The 20,943-nt window shown below is 40.9% G+C and overlaps 1 protein-coding gene across 3 annotated transcripts; it reads left to right on the top strand.

The window, feature by feature from the left end:
• Positions 1-650: 650 nt before the first annotated feature.
• CCK (cholecystokinin) lies at positions 651-9,638 on the top strand. 3 transcript variants are annotated; one of them, XM_034761005.1, is made up of 3 exons: positions 651-836; positions 4,618-4,875; positions 9,264-9,638. In XM_034761005.1, exons 2-3 carry the CDS (start codon positions 4,620-4,622, stop codon positions 9,398-9,400), a joined length of 393 nt encoding a protein of 130 aa, XP_034616896.1. In that variant the 5' UTR covers positions 651-836; positions 4,618-4,619; the 3' UTR covers positions 9,401-9,638. The 3 variants fall into 3 exon arrangements, with proteins under 3 accessions (XP_034616896.1, XP_034616893.1, XP_034616895.1); XM_034761002.1 differs by lacking the exon at positions 651-836 and adding an exon at positions 2,734-2,939; XM_034761004.1 differs by lacking the exon at positions 651-836 and adding an exon at positions 2,750-2,925.
• The last annotated feature ends 11,305 nt before the right edge of the window (positions 9,639-20,943 follow it).

Below are 20,943 nucleotides of genomic sequence, written 5' to 3'. Positions count from 1 at the left end.
GGGTCACATGCAGGCCAGGGGCACAGCGCCGGCGGAAGAGCCGCGTGAGGGAGTGGGCGAGTTCGCAGCGCCCTCTATGGGCGGCTGGCTGCATAGCCGCTCTTCTGCTGGGGCAGGGTGGGAGCGCTTGTAAAGAAGACCGCTGCTGGGCAGCAGAAGGCCAGGGGTGCAAAACAAAGGAACAAATGCAATGAGGCCAATTTAGGCAGAGGGGGCTTTGGGCACAACCTGCCCGGAGACGAGTTGCAAAAGCAACCTGCAGTAGCACATGCAACAGGGCCACTCCAATAGGTATCCCCGGAGAGCTGTCGTGTGTGTGTGTGGGGGGGGGTTTACAAGGAGGTCCCAACGTGCTGTAGGGATCGTGCGAAGCTGTAGCAGAGGATGAAGCGAAGAGATTTCGGAGGGGGACGATCACGTCCCCTGTCATTTCCATGGGAGCCCCCTTTGCTCGTTTCTATGGAAGAGGCCCCCTCCTCTTTCCCCTGCTATACTAACATTTCATGGAGGGGCCTCTCCCCTCCCCGCACTGCCCCCGTTACCAGAGCTGCTGCTGCTTGTGCAGCCAGCCCCCAGCCCTGCACGACACGTGGGTCTCAGGAGAAGGCCGGGGTCTTAAAAGGAAAGCAGGTTGCGCGCTGGCTCCTTTCCTTAGCGGGAAGGGAGAGAAAAAAATCCCACTCGTGTAGTCTGTGTCTCGGATGTGTAGATTAGAACGAGGCAAGGCGGTGGGTGCCTTATTTATAACTAGTGCTGTGAAGTCTAATCCGCCCCGACCCACTGTACCCAGAGGCACTTCGGGCTGAGCTCCAGAGAAGGGGGGTAGGAGAAAGAAGGTAAGAGGAGAGTTTCGTTCCTTAACTCGGTTTGCCTGGCGGTGAGCGGGAAGCTAGTGGAGAAAGCAGGTCTAGTATTTCTGAGCAGCCTCTCCCTGTTTTCTACCCACCCGGTGCCACATTGGTGAGCGGTAGGTGACAGCAGAAGACAGTGACCAAGCAGCGGTCCGGGCCAGGGAGAAGCAACAAGAATTGACGTGTCAATCAATGTGTCAATCATAATTGCGGAGCAAAGTGCCACAGCGCGCATGGTCCTCACCGCTCAATACGTGATTCACCAGCTGGGCCAGGGCTCCGGCTTGGATCTTGCTCTGATTCGCTTTCCCCCTCCCACTCCCAAAGAGAGGACATCTGGCTGTAGCGTTTCAGCTGTTTGCACGGGACGCTAGAGAGGGGCAGCCAGTTCTGTGGCGAATGGGGGAAGCTGATGCTAAATACTGGGGAGCAAGAGGGTTGTGGGGGGAGCGGGCAGGTGATAAGGGATAGGAAGAAGGCAGAGGTGTGAGTGGGTGTGTACGGCTGGGGAAGTGACACTGCGCCAGAGGCACGCAGATTTGCTCCCCGAAAGCAAGCGGTGGGACTGGAAAGGAACAGTTCTGGCTGCAGGGGGAAGATGATGTGGGGCGAGGGGTGCAGTGTAAGGCGGGTAGCAAAGCACAAGGCAAGTCTAGGTTTCCATCCTCACGCCTTATCCCGTGGTTTCCCACTGCTCGGGGGCTCAGCCGTTTGTTTGCTGACAGTTCCAGCTCCACTCGTTCGCGCTGGGCACGGGGCGCGCAAACTCAGCTTCACACTAAAGACAAACCCTCGAGCCGTAACCCGTAACAACACCCCCTCTGGTCTAAACATAAAGCGTTTGGCACATCGGTGGCCTCTGGAGCCCCCCTCGCATGGCACCGGAGTAGCAAAGCCCCAGGATCCCCTCCGACTCTGCGCGTGTGAATATTGGAATTAGAGCGAATCAATCCTACGAATTTTGTTGTTTTATCAATTCCTTCCTTCTAGCAGGACGGTGCCTGTTGGGTGAGAAAAAGTTAAAACCTGATCCTGTCCAAGAACCCCTCACCCCTTTACCCCGCAAAAAAGTGTGTATTGCACTGGAAAATTAACACGTGAGGAGTAGGATTGAGAAGGTCACACACACAATCTGTTAAAACCATTGCTTTAGGGATGGAGAGGAGAGAGAAATTATCCGGCACTCCCTCAACTTCCAGTGTGTTTGGAGTGGTCTGGACAATTCTGTACAGTTCTCACACTGCATCGATTCCTTATTCTACATCCTAGAAATGCATGATTTATAGAATCCATCCATAAATAAATAAATAAACCCAGTCATCGCTAATTAATGCCGAGAGCTCAGCTAGCCAGTATGTGCATTTCGCTGCTCTTTATGCCAAAGGTTTGAAACCAGGAACCGTTACTTGAAGTTTTTTAAACATGTGTGTGTGGGGGGGATGTTTAAAACAATATTTAAAGGAGCCTTATCAGCCGAAAAGCCTCTGAACACTTCTTAGGTATGTTATATCTGGGCGAATTTTAGAAAGATTACAAATCAGTCTCTCTCTGGGTTTGTCTCTCTCTTTGGAGAAGGGAAGAAAGTATAAATGTTCAGCGTTAGAGCGTCATTTCACTGCAAGCTGAAATACAGACACTGAACCCTAATTAAGGTGCGTTCTTTTTGGGCTTTGAAAGTGTAAAGTGGTGAAAAGACATTAGTGTCCCCCCCCCCCCAAAGCAAAGTCACTTCCTTAATTAAAACTACAATACTAGTGAACAAAACCGCTACTGGCATCTATCACGATCAAAGCAGCTCTGGTGAGGAAAGGGTTAAGAACGCAGAGCTTCTTCGTTAGTAGATTTTTGACCCCCCCCTTCCCCATCACAGATAAATTAATTTGTTACGAAGTGATAGCGTCCAGTTGAGCATGTGGTGATCCTTCATCTGCGTCAGACCTGTGTAAACAGATGACACTACCACAAGCACTGGGCTAGACTATTTAAGGAGCAGCATTTCAAACTGTTAGAACTTATCTAACCTGAGCACTACTCTCTCTCTGATTTGAACTAGGAAAAAGTATCTTACTTAAAGGTAGGAGATGATGGGTCAGTAACTTTTTAGCCATAGTTTGGGTGAATCTTTGCCTATAGAAAAATGTAAAAATGATGTGACTGGCTATTTATTTGTCTACTTATTTTTTTAATATGAACTTTCAGTGTATTCTTCTCATGAATATTCTCACAGGCATCTTCACTAAAAAAATTTAGATCTTTAATATTCAGGACATAATGTTCAGCTCTTTAATATGTGGGGGCAGGGAATAATGCATGTTTCTATTGTTCTTTTTACCAACATTTTTATGTCATTAAACAAACTATTTTATATCCTTGAAAAAGACCTTGGAAAGCAAAATTATGTTTTAGTTTTGTAACTGAGCATCTAGTTCTCTAGGGTAGCACAGCATTTGTGATGGGAAGTGAAAATTAATCATGTAAATGATAGAGATATAAAATCATGAAAATGAACTAATATATGCATTTAAATATTGAACTTTAGATTCTAAGTCACACTCATTATATGAAGTAGCCAGGTTAGAACACCCATCTCTACATGACATTAATATAAAATGCATATACTCTGTAAGTAGCAAGGATGTACTTGATGCCTCACTGACAAAGTATTAATTATGCTGGGGCTGTAGAATCTGAAGTGTTACCACTTTGAAACTTTTCTTTCATCTCATAACAATTGTGATGAAAACCTGTTTGCCTCACATTAAAACATTATTAACTCTAATGTATGTGATGGGTAAATTTGCTTTAACAGTTCATATTTGAGACACAAGGGGTTTTTTTTTGTTTTTTGTTTTGTTTTTTGGTATATTGTTAAATAACTTGTACGTTTCAGGGGTTCTTAGCCATGAAATATTTCATATACGCATAGAAAATAGCATTCTAGCATTAAGAAGTATCCAGTTCAATATTTCCTCTTGAACAATGGACTGTTTACAAACTGAATACTTACTTTACATATCTTAACTATAATACACAGATTTGCATTAAATAGTTATATAAACTGAAATAGAGTTCTTCTAGAAATGTAAAATAAGCCCTATATTTGGATTTTATAGAAGCAAGAAAACATCCATAACACTTATTCTCTGTTTTACATGAAGAAACATATTGTTCCAAATCATTCTATGTCTAATTCTTAAACAGCTTTGAAAATTCACCTGAGACCCACGTTTATTCCACTGTTTTTCAATTGTTGGAGTATGATTTTGTTTTCCTTTCCCTTGGTGACCTTTTCCCTCTCTCTCTAAGATATGGTAGAACAGCTGGAACAATTAAGCACAAACAAAATACATGTTGCTAAAATAAACATTCTTTACCAGCTTTTCAAAACTGAATATTTGTATCACTTGTATATTTTAACAAGATGGTGAAATACTGAAATGTTCTCTCCTGAGATAGAGGAGGAAATACAACATAGAGAAGAAGGCAGTTCTTCAGCAAAGAGCTTTGCAATGGATTGATTTTATCTCTATTTGTACCACTATACAGCTCTATCTCTCTTCTGCCTCTTAAATCTAGAAACATTTTACTTACCTGTCAAATACTCTCTTGCCAATCTTCTCCCGTTTAACACTGTTCCTTTGTTTACTGTACTCTCTCAAATCTAGTTTGTTCAGAAGTCAGCACTTTTTTTAAAAAAGGGAGGGAAGGGGATAGTATTACAGTGAAGTTCACCATTCTAACAACCTCTAATTTCTTTTCCCTCCAGCTATGTACAGTGGTATCTGCATCTACATGTTCCTTGCTATGCTGTCAACGAGCTCTTTTGGACAGCAGGCTACAGGCTCGCACAATGAGAATCCTGTGGCCACTGAGCTTGAGCAGAGCTTGACAGAACATCACCGACATGTTCGTGTCCCTTCATCTGCTGGCCAGCTGAAACCTATCCAGCGGCTGGATGGAAATGTTGACCAAAAAGCCAACATTGGAGCTTTGCTGGCCAAATATCTCCAGCAAGCCAGAAAAGGTAATAGCCAACGTATTATGCCATGTGTCTGTGTCAAAAGAATTCCCTTTTGAGATTCAGTACTTTTATAGATTCATAGATTTTTTTTTTTTAAGGACAGAAGGGACTACTATGATCATCTACATTTGTAAAGGAAATATTGAAAAATGTTAATAAGGAATTCAGCATTTGCTTTTATACACGTACAGTAAGAATCTATCTTACATTTCTAGTTTCATGATTGCTTGGAATACAATAGAATTGTACAACTGCAAACATCTGTGGTGTTGCAGCTAGGTTTGTTGCATACAGTGACAACGGAGTAGTGCAATTTAAGAGCTTGATTCTTCAAACTCTTACATTAGTTGCACTTACCCACCTGAGTAGGTAATGAGACAACGTACATGAGTAAGGATTTGTAGGCTAGAGGCCCACAAAACATATATTTGCACACAATAAAATGGTTTACAGTATATACATTATAGTGTATACTTACACACAAAGAATGTCTTTAGAAAAGGAATGCTTTCCTCCTGAAAAGCTAGATATTTGTTCTTCCAAAAGAGTTACTGTATTTAAAACACTTGCAAATAGTTACCCATTCAAACTTCCCTGTAAGGGGCTCATTCACTTTTTTTTTTTTTTTAATTAAATGCTCTGCTTTGAAAAAGAGCTCAGTTTTGTATCTGAATACACCGGACTATTGCTCGCGTATTCTGGGGGGCAGGCTACTTGCAGAGCATTTCCAGTGAGCAACATGGCTGCCAAGTGCAGCAAAAACTAATACACGTGATTTCAGAGGTCTTTTCATCTGCTACAGTCTCCCTATATTCTACACCCTGCATTGCAGGAAAGGAGGATATCTTGGAAGTGAAGGGGATGGCTGTCAGGGCCAATAGGAGATTCTTTGCCTGCTATTACACAGCTGTTTTGATGTCAGGCAATTACTTCACTCCCAGACCAGAATTATCTCCCCTCATGCACTTAGGATGAAATTCACTTCCCCCAAGCAGTGGCCTGTCCCTTTCATTCCCCTTCACATTGGCCTATGCAGGGCTGACAGAGACCTCTTCTTTGTCACACATACTGAGGCCTCATTGTAGAGCTTATATTGTGCTGGCCTCCACACTATGTTGAATTTCTTCCTTACTCCTGATAGGACTCTGCAGTATATGTCATGTGTGTGATATACAGCATATATATTGTCTGTGTTTTCACACACACACGTATTCATTACTTACATATATAAAATGCTCAAGTAATAATAAAGTTATAAGCAACTGGAAAAAATATCACTTCTGAGCATGCTCTGCAGATGTCTGAACAGTGCCTAATCATGACAAATCTAATAGTGTCCATCCTGGAGTCCAGTTTAACAGTAAAAGTAATATAAGGAGAAAAAGATTTGATGTTCATTTAGAAAGATCAGTGCTATAATTAAATGATTTGTGGGACTAAGCATTATTATTACAGGAGATCTATGAAACAGAATCTTCATTATATCTTTCCAGTTTTATATTTCCATCCTTCATTTCCTGAAAATCTGCTGTTTGGAAGTTTATCTATTTATTCTGCTTCAGTATGGTTTCATAGTTTGTGCATTCTCCAAAATTCCTGACTGGCATTCCAACTATCTCAACCAGGTATCATGAAAGAACACTTTGGCTTTATCTCATGTTACTTGACAGAAGATATCTTATATCTTATTGATTTAGCTCAGATTTCTTAAAAAAAAAAAACCACACACCTAAAAAAAGCCCACCTATTTTTAGAAGTATGTTCATAGTCCTTAAAGCCACAGTAGGTATATGATACAATACTTTCTTGTGACCTGGTAGAGGTCAAGCTTGATTCTAGCCCATCGCAGACAGATGGTTGGACTCAGACATGTTAATGAACTTGTAACAGGAGAGGATAAAGAATTCAGAGGGAAAGGACAAATATGTAACCTTTGTATGGCTGGATCTCATGAAAAGCATATTGTGGCCTCTCATTTACTTCCCCTTCAAGTCCATTATATACCAATTATATTATCCTCCTTTAGCAGAAGACCCTTATGGCTTGTGTGTTCTAGGAGGGGTTGCTCAGTGTAGTAATTTCATCAAGATAATATTGCTTTTAAATTTAAAAAAATGGCCGATATGAAGCTTCCAACTGATATATGATGACAAATCTCAAGATAGTCCCTCCATTCCAGTTTTAGTCACTTTGGGGATGTTCAATCCATACCTACTGGCTAGAAGACACTACACATATTGGGACTTTTGCTGTGTTAATAATGATTAGTGGTGATGTTTGTGGTTAGGATTTGTGGAGAGGCATTGCCAGTTATAACTGTGGGGAAAAATAAGTTATTATCTCACGAGGTTAGGGTTGGGTTCTACCATCTTTCAAAAATGGCTGTAATTTGAAGCTGAAATGTTTGAAGGCCAGTGGCTCTGTAGAGTCTATAGGCCACCTTCAGAGATTTGAAGGTAATTAAGATGACCTCTATTTTGATGTTAAGAAATTCAGTTTACTGTGCATGACCTACTAGCTCTTTGAATTAAGTTATCCTAAAAGTGTTCTATCGTGTATCTGGCAGCTGGGTAAAGGAGATACATTGTGGCTGTCAAGTCAGAGACACATGATTTACAATTATTTGTCAGGGCAGATCACAATGGTTCTAAAAGAGTCAACAGGGCCCAGTGGGTAATTGATTTGCAAACTCAGAAGTCTTTTAAGTAGAAACAGTCCCCGATCTGAGTGATGATCTGTTCCAATGGTATCAGACTATACTGCCAAGAAACCACATTCTCATTGCCCCTTAATTACATACTTTGAATTATGTATGTGAATTTCTCAGCTTCTGAGCATTTAACTGATATCCTTAATTTGTTAATCAATCAGACTTTTTAGTAGTTAAATTTTTGCCATTTTGGTTTAAGTAAATGTCTAAAGAGTGGAGGAGGGGAATCGATTCAGTTTATATGTCCTCTCCTCTGCAATCATCGACAAAGTGATTAAGTTCCTAACCATATGTTCATTATTTTGTTCTGAATCGTTTCCATCTATAAAGAAAACTCCATCCACATAAAAGTCCTGTGGCAGCAGGTGTTCCTTTAAAATATAAATTCTTATATAGTAAGAATATTCTATAGATTTGAGGACTTTTTTAATTTTATAAATGTAAAGACTCACAGATCTGGGTCAAAGCTAAATATTAACAATATTCATGTTTGTTCCTGTTCCCATTAAAGTTAATGGGACCTTTGTCATTGACTTCAGTCATAGAAGGTTTAAGATTATTTTTATAATTAGAGTATTCCTGCACATGAGGTTAAAATGTATCCATGGAAGTGCAAATTTTTACATTCTTTGGTTAGAAGCGGAGTCAATTAACATTTTAAAATTCTTTCAGTTCTAATGATGTAACGTGTTAAGACAGATGAAGACCTTTCTTTTTAATCTCTGGGCCTTGATTTACCATAGAAAATGTTGGCCTTACATCCTATTAATGCTTTAAACATAGATGGACAAAAAAACAAAAGCAATAGCAGAGATCAGCACTCTAATATTATGGCAGAAGGAAGCATAGAAGAACCTTAGCTTGATAGCAGAAGTTGCCCAAAAGTAATAGTACTCAAAGTTCCAGCACAGTTGTATCTGCAAGTTCTAGCCAGACCATTCTCACATACAAACATGCCCAGCTTCTCTGGAAAACCTGCATATCTGAACTCCATCCCACTCCTAACAAAGGTACAATGTAAGAATATGTATTCTAGTGCTCTGCACCATCTGTGGCTCTTTGGGCAACATAGAGGACTGTCATGGAGTCCTCATCCCAGCCATGATCCTACTCTCAAGTAGATTTAGCTCATCACAGAGTATTCCACCCGTTGCCTAACAAACAAGAGGGAGACATCAGAGAACACTGAGCAAATGGGCTGAAGCTAGCAGGTCCCTCCTCATCCCCCTAAGTGGCCAGGCAGTGAAGAAAAAACATGCCCCCATTCCCTCCCAGCAACTGGGGATGGGGATGGGGAGAGGGAGGAAATGACGTGCCAAATGGAGTCACCGAAGAGACCCACAAAATAGTTAATCCAAGGCTCCAGGTTCCACAACGTGGGAGAACCCCTATGCACTGAGAGAAATGTGCAGATTATTAGTCAGGCTGTACACAAATCATAATGCACACAATTATAAATGCCTGTAGCAAACCACCAATGAATATGCTTTTTATTTTGAATAAAAGCAAATAATTCTGAGTACATTCCCCCATGTTTACATTATTTTCCAAAAAGGTGCTGTAAAATTTGTATAAACTTCACTACTGTACATATTAATAAGTGACAGATACAAAAATGAGATTAGGGGAAGCTTAAAAACTGAATTCACTTATTCTTTGCCCCTCATGTCTCATCTGTTAGGTCCTACTGGAAGGATCTCAATGATGGGAAACAGGGTACAGAACATTGACCCTACACACAGGATAAACGACAGAGATTACATGGGCTGGATGGATTTTGGACGCCGCAGTGCTGAAGAATATGAGTACTCCTCTTAAAGAACATCAAACTATCTCAAAAAGAAGAATCCAACTCCCATTTCTGTACAAAGGAAAAATAATAATTTTTGTCCTCTACGAATCAGTGTTTAAAAAATATATTATGTCCTTGATGTAAATTCGTCTGTAAAACTATACAATGCAATATATACATATGCAGAATTTTCCAAAAAAATGTTCTTTCTCCTATGGTTTCTTATCATACTCTGTTGATATTATATTAAAATTATTTCATTTATTCCCTTCTTGTCCTGTCACCGCAAGTTGCTGGGTGTCTTACAATAAACTCAAGCAGGAAAATGCCTTCATTCTACTAGGTAAATATATTACATGTGTTAAGCAAGCATACAGGTGAAGAACCACTTTTTAAATTAACCTTGCAGCATTCTCTTTGGTTGTGGACGCTAGAGGTAACCTGTCCAAGCGTCAATCTAGTAGCACAGTTTTGTCACAAAAGATCAAGTATCTTCATAGTTACCCTATTTGTAAAGGATTCAGTTATACAACAAAGCAGGGCCGGCTCCAGGCACCAGCTTACCAAGCAGGTGCTTGGGGCAGCCACTTCGGAGAGGGGCGGCACATCCAGCTGTTTGGCAGCAATTCAGCGGACGGACCCTCACTCCTGCTCGGAGCGAAGGACCTTCCACCGAACTGCTGCCGCAGATAGCGATCGCGGCTTTTTTGTTTGTTTGGCTGCTTGGGGCGGCCAAAACCTTGGAGCCGACCCTGCAACAAAGTCACATGTTTTCAGTGAATGGTCAACAGTGCTAAATCTTTAGAAAAACCTTTCATCTTCTTGGCTTAGTTATTTTCTGTTGTGAATCAAATGTGAAAATTCTGCTAACAGCTATCAATCCATGGAATAAATAGAACATTCCTTGCCTTGTGGTGAGTTATACATTTGTTTTGGGTTTGTGAGGTAACCTTGTAAGTACAGTTCTTTTGAGGGAGGTGGAAGGGAAGTGCCATGTAGTCTATATCAAAATAATTGTAATTATATCTATATCACACTGTTTTAAAAAAGTAGGGTGAGTCTTTAAATCATAGGTTAGGCCAATACTTCTATTGACTTCAACCAGGAACAAAGTGTATCTCAAATGACTTCAGCCTCAGCCCAACCACTGCCCAGTCCTGATGGCTTTGTATCAAGTGAAAAAACTCCCATTGACTTAAATATGATTTTGCCAGAGTAAGGACTTCAGGATTGGGCCCGGTATCAGTCTGTCTCCCATTCCCACTAAGAAAGCTCTCATGTGCATATAGAATGTTGACTAATGTACTTTCCATATAAGGAGAGGCATTACCTGAAAAGAACAAAGACAGATACCCATTAATTCAATTGTATAAACATGCTTTACCTACATGAGATATTTCTGACCAACAACAATAGGACAGAAAAGTTTCACGAACCTATGGGAACATAACTGCTCACCTTAATCAGAGACTAGTTAGTTGATTGTGCTCTAAGAGAAGAAGTCCATGTGCTGCTGGAGGTCTCCATTGTTGGCAAAGACACTCAAGGGATCTCAAAAAAAAACCCCATGTCCTCTTTGATCTGTAGGAATACATGAAGGTAAATCTCAAGCTATGTACAATATTTTTATTATTTATTTAGATATTAAATAATAAAGCCATCTATCCAAATGGCAGTCTCCCCTATAACCTTTAGCCCTAGAGCTGGGGAACTCAACTGCAATGTAGAAGAGCCTGGTCCAATTTCTTCTTCTGCCTGATGAACAGAACAGGTTTGAACAGGGATCTCCCTGACATTAATAAGCATGCAATAAATAAAATAAAATTAATCCTCAGCAGCACCGAAATCAGTTCTACAGGATGTTGGCCAACCAGCCCATCTTCATCATTTAGGAAGTATGCCCTCAGCCTTCTCCAGAGACCTCATCAAACTTTCAGTGGGATCAAAATCTAGTCACCAAGGCATATAAAACTTGCATTTTCAAAGAACAGGCAATGACATGGTGGTGAACTTGGTGAAAAAAATTTCAATACATTTTTACAGAGGAAATAACCTGTTACTCTTAATAACGTTACCATTGCTTCTTTATGAGGAATGAAAATATCAAGTGACGTGCGGCGAGAAATTGAAGCACACAGGTAGGAGCTAGAAGCATTATAATTCTGGCTGAGACAGTGATTAAGATTATGACCTTGGCGGAAGACATTGTATCTCCTTTTGTCTCACTCAACCCAGCTAAACCACTGGGTAAAATATAAAACTTTTTAGAAAAACCAGATGTTGAATCTGAACTAAGCTTCACTGGGTAAAAAAATGCCAAAAGATAACCGGACCATATCATACACTGCTAACTTCTCTACTTAAATACATCAAATTGCTGACATTTAACTTGCTACCAACATTGCTCATCGGAGAAAAATGTGGGAATAAGGAATGTTGTTAGAAAGTGCAATTAGAGGATGATCTGAAATGTACCTGCAAAAATGACATTGTGCTATGCTGTTTTTATTGGATAAAACAGTGACATGATTGAGGTCCGAGGGGGTCAGGATTTCACCTGTTATCTCTCAATGATTTTCAGATCAAATTTGTTCAGTTTACAAGCCCAAAACTGATTTTTCTGAGTCCTTGTGTGAGAATTCAGTTGATGATTTGAAAATACAGTTGTGCATTTTCCCTATCTCTTTATCACCCTTTGTTTTACAGCTTCTGCAATCAGAGCTCAGATGATATGTCATTCATGATACATAAAGTGGAATAAAATCCAGTTTCTGACTCTGGGCATGCACACTGCAGGCTCAGGGTGATAACCAGCACCTAGCTAATGCCTCGGCAGGAGCCTCAAACCAGGTAAAACTTGGCATTTCCTTGCCTATCTTGCTTGCAGGGCCCAATCTGGGAAGTATGCTCTGAGCACACCTAACTGCACATGTAACAGCCACAGGGAGAAGGAAGCAATGGCAGTCTCCCTTATAACCTTTAGCCCTGGAGTTGGGGAACTCAACAGCAATGTAGAAGAGCCTGGTTCAATTCCTCCTTCTGCCTGATGAACAGAACAGGTTTGAACAGGGGTCTCCCAGGTGCATGCCCTAACCACTGAGCTATGGGATATTCTGATGTGTGGCTCCCTCAATCTCTGGTTCTGTTCCACTGCGTATTACCTATGCATTGCCCTGGAGAACGTGAGTGAATGAGAATGACTCTATAGTTCAGTGGATAGTGAACTCACCTTGTAGGTGAGACGCCACTGTTCATATCCCTTCTTCTCCTCAGGCACAGCTGGGAATTAAAGTGGAGTATCCCACACCCTGGGTGCATGGGTAGTGGGTATCAAAGGCAGGGGAAGTCTAAGCCTACCCAAACTGCCTGTGTGGCCCTGCCTACACTCCACCCCCAGACCCTTTCTCTTTTTGTGTGGTGTTAGGCGTGTGCCACCACCTCTGTTCTTGCAAGAAAAGACTTAGGTACCTGACTCAAAGAGAGGGTTCTTGGCTGTGGATCCAACCTCCCCCCAATCTAGGCACCTAATTCCCTGATAGGGGTGGGGCTTAGGCCACACCTCTCTCTTCAGCATGTGCTAATGGTTAGCTGAGGCACTCCACACCCAGCGTACACTTGCGCTTGTGGATCCCATTCTTAGGTGCCTATCTCTCCCCATGCCTCGCATAGGCAGCCTGGGCACCTAACTCAGGCTTTGTGGATTACGTGCCTGGGGAGTGGGATGGTTATTTTGTTAACAAGGTTTGGTGGCCCAGAAGGAAGGAATGTGAAAATGTTCTGTTTCAGCTAGCCTGTTGACTTGACCCTGTTTCCTGACTGAAGGTGATTTTGTTGGTGTACTTTTAGGTGCCCCGTCATGCCTAAATGTGGCTTGGGCCTTGGAATTGAGAACTTCTGGGAGTGGAAATGCTCCTGAGGGAGAACCTGGGTCAAGGCACTGGCTGAGAGAGGTGAGGGAAAAGCCTCTCAGAGTTGTAGTCCATGGGGGTCAGAGGAACTACTTTAGTTCAGTATTTTGCCTAAATTTCTCTTCAGCGAATAAGCTGTGCCCTTAGGCAAGGGCCAGAAACAGATTCTGCAGTGGCATTGCTCCTTCCTGGACTGACAAGCTAGCTCTCCAGCTTACAAATTCCTTTCTCTTTAAAAGTGTCAGCTGTTTCCAAAAGGTAATGGCAGACCACCTTTCTGCCACATATCTATTTCCAGTAACTCCAGGAAAGGACTCAGGTTTTCTTCCCACTTAGTTAAAGGCGACCTGCAATGAAGGACGAATTCTATGGCACTCTATAAGGTTAGGCCTTCTGTCTTTTGCAACCCCTTTGAGATAGATTATTAGTTCCTATTCCAAGCATAAGTTTACCTTTTACAAACTCATTGCTTTCCTCAAACTCAAAGTATTCAACCAGTTGCTATAGGTTTCTAAAAAAGGCTTCAACTGTGTCCTCCTTCATTTTGGAGCAACTGATGAAAACGTGCTCTCTCATATTATATTCCTCTTATGGACAGGATATTCATAATGCCTTTGGAAAATATTATCATGATCACTCTCATCTTTTCTGCTGCTAATGTGGGTTGCCTTAAAAACCATTCTCTTCCTCTCTTACTTAGGCATCTCCTATTTCATTCTTTAGCTTTGTGGCATCACTCCAAGGCTTTGTAGCTCTCTCTCAGTATCTTTACGAGGCCATGATGGAAAACTCTACAAATTCTTCCCTGGATTAATTAACCTTAATATTTACATTGAAAGGGGACATCACACTATTGTATTAGGAGGATAGACTTTCTATACAGCAGTTAAACACCCAAAATGAAGCCTTGAAGTAAGAGAGAATCCCCAAAACTGCACTATAATATGGTTTAAGGGCTTAAAATAGGGTCTCTGTGTTTTAACACTATATTTCCCTATTCCATTGTTCTGTTTACAATTTAATGAAGATAAATAATCCAAATATGTAGTAAAAGCAAAGCAGAATCTCATTAATCTACAGAGACACATTAACAGAAAGGATGGATGCTTAGTGGACTTCCTGTGTGACATTGAGCAAGTCAGTTAATCTCTACGACTCAGTTGCTCATTTGTAAAAAATTGAGATAATGTGTCTTTTCTCCACATATGAATAGAGAAGACAGGGAACTGATCAAGTAGACTTAACCAAATAATTGATTTTTTGTTCAGTAGCTGAACCAAAACATTTAAAAAAAAAAAACGTTTCAAACTGAAACTGAATTTTTTCAGATTTTTTTCACCAAAATAGTGTTGGTGAGGTTGATATTTCATTTTGAAAATGTCATTTTTGAAACAAAATATCAAAACAGCTGATTTCAAAAGTGTCAAAACAAAACCTTTTGACATTTCTTGGGGGGGGGGGGGGGGGGAAATCTGGATATTTTTCATCCAAAACTATTTGCTGAATTTGGTCTGCATTGGCAAATAGTTAAAAATGCACTCTTTTTTGGGGGGATCAAATTTACCATTTGCCAAAATCTTTTTTGCCCAGCTCTAATTATAAGTTCTTTGGGACGGAATATCTTTTGCCCAGTAATTTGTACCTGGCATAATGAAGCTTCAGTCTTGCGTGGTGCCTTTAGGCACTACTGTAACATAAATAATAAATTAAATATCGTAATTTTCATACCCACAAAAAATAATAAAATGTTAAACTTAAGACACGTACTAAACCTACAAATTTTGAGTTAAGTCTAATACAGATGTCCCCTTTACCAAGTCTCTAGACGACCATTAAGAAATATATAGAAAAGTATATTTAAATCCATTTCATATGTTATATGCTTTTTCTTCCATTTCTCTTCCCATTGGACCAAACAGAATACTAGTGTGTAGAAATCAACAGCTCTGTGGGCAGTCTTTGTGCGGAGGGCATGAGCTACACTGCTGCCCAGGATTTTGATTATGTGATGACATACATATAGGGCCTGATTCAAATGGAAAATTTAGTGTGTCATTATGAGATCCCAGGTGATTTCTGCCATATTAACCCATTTTTTCCCCAATCGAGCTATCCTATGAACTATAAATGCAATGTATAGCTGAGAAACAAGCTATAAGGCTACTAATTATTATTAAGAGATATTGATGTCACAATGGAAGATATTTGCTTTTATTAATCATGGAAACGGGTTCAAGACAATTTTAATGATCATTGAGGCTGCACTATCCGTAAACCAGTTAATTCTGCAAATGTGTTCTTATGACCACTTGGGCCACAAGTGACTTAATCAATCCCCCGTGTTGCTAAAAAATTCAGTCACCCAATCAGGGAGCAGAAGCTATACCACATGGCCAATCACACAACCCAAATATCAAACACTTGAAGCAACAGTTGTGGCAAATCATGTACAACTCAGAGGGTGAAATCTGTTTGTATCAAATATTGGTCAAATGCTTCAAAGAGCAAACAAATTTGTAAAACAAAATCTTTTTTCAGACAATGGGAGCTAAATTAATCAAATTTATTGGTTGGTGTGAATAGTCCACTCGTGATCTACAGATGGTAGCTACACTAAGAGATCCAAAGAGGAGCTTTCTCCCTACACAAGCCAGTGTGTGCTGCAAAAAGCTTTCCTTAGGCAGACATCACTGTTCTTTGATTGTGAAACATCTTCCAGATGTAGCAAAAAAGAATAGCGTCAAAAAAGCAGGTATCTACCTAATGGCAAACACTGGTAGTGTGGCCAGACAGAGGGCTCCAGAGAATTCAGAAAACTTGTGTTCAGATGGTTACAATACAGCTAAAATTTCTGATTGTCCTCTGCATTAGGGCTGCTGTGGGCCACTCCACCAGCACAAATCCGCCCTAGAGCGGGCATGGCCAGCTGTTGGAGGAACATCTTTCACTGGGATCCCCAGATGGCATAGAGCTACTGTAGCAGCTCCTGTGACACCCTCTGCCTACAGTGGGTGCAGAAGTCCTGGCTGGTGGAAAAGGGTGGGGCCAGCACATCAGTCTCAGGTGCTGTAACGGCCATTAGGGTCAGCTTCTGGCAAATGGCATAAACTGAAGCAGCCCTTAGGCTGCTCTAACTTAAATCATGGCAAACTGGTTTGGAGCCCAGCGGGCTCAAGATTGGAGTCCACAAAGGGGACTTAAAGTCACCTGTGCAGCTCCTCTCCCTAAATGCCAATGTTTGCTCTTCTGCCACTTTACAGGATCTGGGTTGAAAAATATTGTGAGAATTTCAGTACACGCTGTATGTTGGCAGTAACACAGCATCCTTTTGTTTGCATTGGAAATGAGTTTACTAGCACTGCCAACCTACTGATATTTAATATAGCATCACATAAATTAGGCCTTATGGGATATTTGAATTAACATTGGTGAGATGGCAGATCAATACATTTCACAGATAAAGACACAATTATTTTCTTTGTAGACCCCTGATTCAATTAACTTCATTCCTTGCTTTATTAATTTAATTTCAAAACAGGTACTGTAGAAAACGAGAGAGAGAGAGAGACATTGGCAATAGTGGATTGAGCCTCTATTCAGCACTCTCACAAAGACAGAGAACATGGAATCCTGGGCCATATTTTAGATTACAACTTTCTATAGTGTATCGGTAACACAATAAAATTACTTTAAAATGCTCAATTATTTAATATAGTATGCGACAGCATTCTGGGAAGGAGCTGATGGACTTGTGCATTTGTATAAGCTAGTTGCTGTGCCTCAGAGAAACACATCATTAATTCATGGTGTGGGCAATCTTTTAATATGATCTTTGAAATGAATGAAAAATATTCACCCTTCTCTTAAAATACAGCTCTGCTCTGCAAGTAGCCTGAAAAGCAGTGACAAAGTTGGGCTCCCCGTTTGTTCTCTCTTACTGATTTCCCCTTTGGATGTGCTTAGCTTTTGCGAAGTTGTCACATGGCAGTATGCCCTGAGTGAGGAGCAGCACGTAACTGTACTGTATTTTAGGGGGGAATCGGCCTATATCAGTACCAGATCACATCCACCTCTGCCAGGCTCAGTTGGCCTGAGTGGTGCTTTGGGGAGGGGAACAGAACCAATGCTCTGCACATTCCCACACCCAGCTTGTTGTCCCGCATGAACGGCTTTCCCCTCCTCCAACCTCACTGGGTCCCACTGGTAACATACCCAATGCGGGGGACTAAAACCCTCTTACTTCCCTGTGCAGGTACCTTGCCCTTTGTAAGTATTAAGTCATCTGATTATCAGCACTGGAAACTAAGGGCACAGTGTCCCCTCCCAGAAAGGAGAAACTGAGTAATTCTCTGTTGGGAGTTTTCGTGTATTACCCTTCCTGGGGTGTGCGGACAATAACCATAAGGAGAAGGCAGAGGATATGGCCCTCTGACCACGTGGATGCCCTTAAATCTATGTGAGGGATATGGCTCTCTGAGCAACTGAGCAGAAGGTTAATCCCTCCAAACAGCTACCTAAGATCCCCATTCTGCCAGGAAACAGCACTTACTCCTAGTTGTCTCAAAACCTAATATGTATTTGAATGGGACATATGGTGATGGGATATTAGATATTAAACCTTCTTTGCAACTTCAGTGCCATATTTTTATATTACAGAACATTATTGAAGTTACAAAGTCAAGAACTCAAACGTTTAGGAGATGCCAGAATTAAGGTTGTCTGTGCAAGGCTGGTGTGTGCTTGCCCCACGGCCATCCCCTCACAGTCAGGCTCTTGTCCCCTTTGTATTTGGATCAGGCAGCTTCCTCTTCCTCATGGGCTGGACACTAACGGTCGAAGGGAGGGGCCATTGAGAGCACAGGAGAGACAAGTTCACTGGTCTCAGTTTTGGTGCCCGTCCATAGCCCCAACCCAGAACTGGGAAAGTCTTGCATGCAGGAGCATGTTCAGTGTGGACAGAATCTTCAGCTGCAAAACTCTGCTGAGCATGTGCAAACTGATTTTTTTCAATGGCTATACCTTGACCAAATTTAGGTGAATTTTCACACAGATGGCAAAAGGCCTCCTCTAAAGAAGGGACTGCTAGAGGTTTGTTTTGTTTTTTTTGTTTTTTTTTTAAGAAAAGATTGTCAGGACTCTCTACCATGGGCAAAGCAATATATTTTCCCCTCGCCTTGTTCTTGGACATGGATGAACTGTTTTGGCTGACACTTTCAAAAATATTCACTCTGAGGCAGACACCCAGCACAAACAATTTTAGCCCCAATGGTTAAAATTTGGCATTGTTATAAGCAACTGAAAACCAGGTCATACAGTGTGGGGCAACCAAATAGGAGGTGCTACTGGCTCTGCCTATAATAAATATGACCTGTAGCATTTTCTTTAACTTGTTTGGAAGCAAAAATTATCTGTGAAAGCTTTGGAAAAATCTTTTAGGAAAAGAGACAGTTTTAATGGCTTTATACAATATGACAGACTAACCCTAATTATAAAATTGCAGTCAGATGGAGAGGAAAACTTTCTAACCGAAATGAGTTCTTTTCTACTCTCATCTGCGTTTGCCTTGCTGCATACTTTATGCACAGTGTGTGAACATTTTTAATACATTAGCCTATCACCAGCCTAAGAGCCTATTCAACATTGTCCCTGTCGCACATAATGTCAAGTATGTTCAAAGCTGTCTCTCCATCATCCTCTCTCCAACCTCATCGCACTTTTTCCCTAGAGTATCCTTCATTACCATTGAATGTTACAATTTCTATGACTGAGTAAAAACAACAGCAGAAAAAAAATTCATCAGAGACCCCCCAAGCAGGAGGTTCCACATTTTTTCCTAACTGCTTTAGATCACCTTAAATGGACAAAGTCAAGTAGTTTAGGTCAGGAATTTAGGTTTTATAAAATGTATGGCTGATGAATTTTTTTTTGCGGGGAGTAGGGAGGAGTATTTGGATTTCTCCATTCTGTTGTAAGGAGACATGTGAATGGGAACAAAAAGTGCCAGAAAACCCCCAAATTTGCTAAAGGGTAGAACACTCCCCATGCCTGCAGAGACCACAGAAGCCACATCCATGCAAAGACCAACCATGGAAGCTCCGTGGCGGGGCTGGGCACAGAAAGGGGCAGAGATGAAGGATGCTCCCTATTTGCAATGTGTTGTGAATTTCCTGCATAAATCCATACAGTAGTTACCAAAGGTTACAGCAATAGCAACTCTACAGCAAGCTTACAAACGCTATCAGGGGAGCATTAGTGTCAGCACAGGGGATGCAGCCATGTTGCTGGACGAGAGAAGGGAGTGCCAAGTGGCCTTCACAGAGGTCAGAACTCCCCATCTGCATGGGCCAGGACACCGCAGTTCTGTACAATCTTCACAACAGAAACCTGGCATCTGGCTGCTTTCACTGACCATCCTCCCTTTTCTCCTCTGCATGGTTTCAAACATCTCCTCTGGAGGGAAAATATGCCTTGAACTCGGAGCATTCACTCTCAGAGATTTGGGCGCATGCTTTGCCCTCCCACTTATAGGGGAAAGACCTCAATATTGATGTAAAAATATGAATACAATTGTTATATTTGTGTGTGTGTTAGGCCATGAAACTTGCCGGTATCTTCAATGAAACTTGGGTTATATTGATCACTACTTTCATACATATGGTGCTTGGAGAAAAGTACCTCAACATCCATATATTTTTATTTAATTATATGAAATATTCAAGCTAATCAAAGGAATTCCAGGAGGCTTCTGCTTTCTGTCATCGTGGGGACAAGCAATTGTCAAGAACATAAACCCATCTTTGCCATAAAACTATGTTTCTTACCCCTAAGAGTGTTAATACAAATCCAAAATATCTGCATTTTAAGTGTTGTCTTACTTTAATGTTCTATGCCCATTTTTATACTATGTTAGAAAAATGAATGTAAACTTGGTAGCTGTGATTGCTTTGCGCAGAATACTTGATAGGAGTTTTAATCGTAAAGACTCCAGTTGGTCAAAAAGACGCCAAAGAGAAGTAACACAAACTCCTTGTCAAATCATAAAACTTAGGGGTGAAGTTGGCCTTCAAAAAAAAAAAAAAAAAAAACACCCTTTTTGCAAGAAAACCTCTGCTTGTGTCTTTCGAACTTTAGAGAAACTTTAGTTGGGAAATGTTTTGTAGAAAACCTTTATTTCTAACTATTGAAATAGCAAACCATTTTGAATGGCATATTTGCAAGAATTTTAACTAAACGCAAAGCATCTAATATAATTTCCTAATATCATTGCTATGTAAATGGTGAAATGCTTTATGTACCCCACATGGAGTCTACTGAGCTTACTAAACTAATTACTAATGTAAGAAGACATTTAAATATAGAATATTTATATTAATGGGGAAATCATTAATTAATTAATTACTGGCAGTGCTCAAGCAGCTTCCTCCCCAACTCAGGATGAGTTCCTTACATGGCTCTAAGTAACAGATTTAAATATTTTCTTCAATTTCATTGGATTTAATTGATTGCTTTCTTTGACCAATTAAAAACTGGCTGGTTATTAATAATAACCAGATAGCTCCCATCTGCCTTTAAACAACATTCTTTTGCCCTCTTGTAAACATTCTTAGCTATCAAAAGATACGCTAGCCACGGACTCACTATAATTTTGGGAATTGAGACCT

Source organism: Trachemys scripta, chromosome 2 (assembly GCF_013100865.1).
Source record: "Trachemys scripta elegans isolate TJP31775 chromosome 2, CAS_Tse_1.0, whole genome shotgun sequence".
In the NCBI taxonomy this organism is placed as follows: domain Eukaryota; kingdom Metazoa; phylum Chordata; order Testudines; family Emydidae; genus Trachemys; species Trachemys scripta.
Note: the sequence above shows the minus strand (reverse complement) of the source record. Positions and strands in the feature narration are given on the sequence as shown.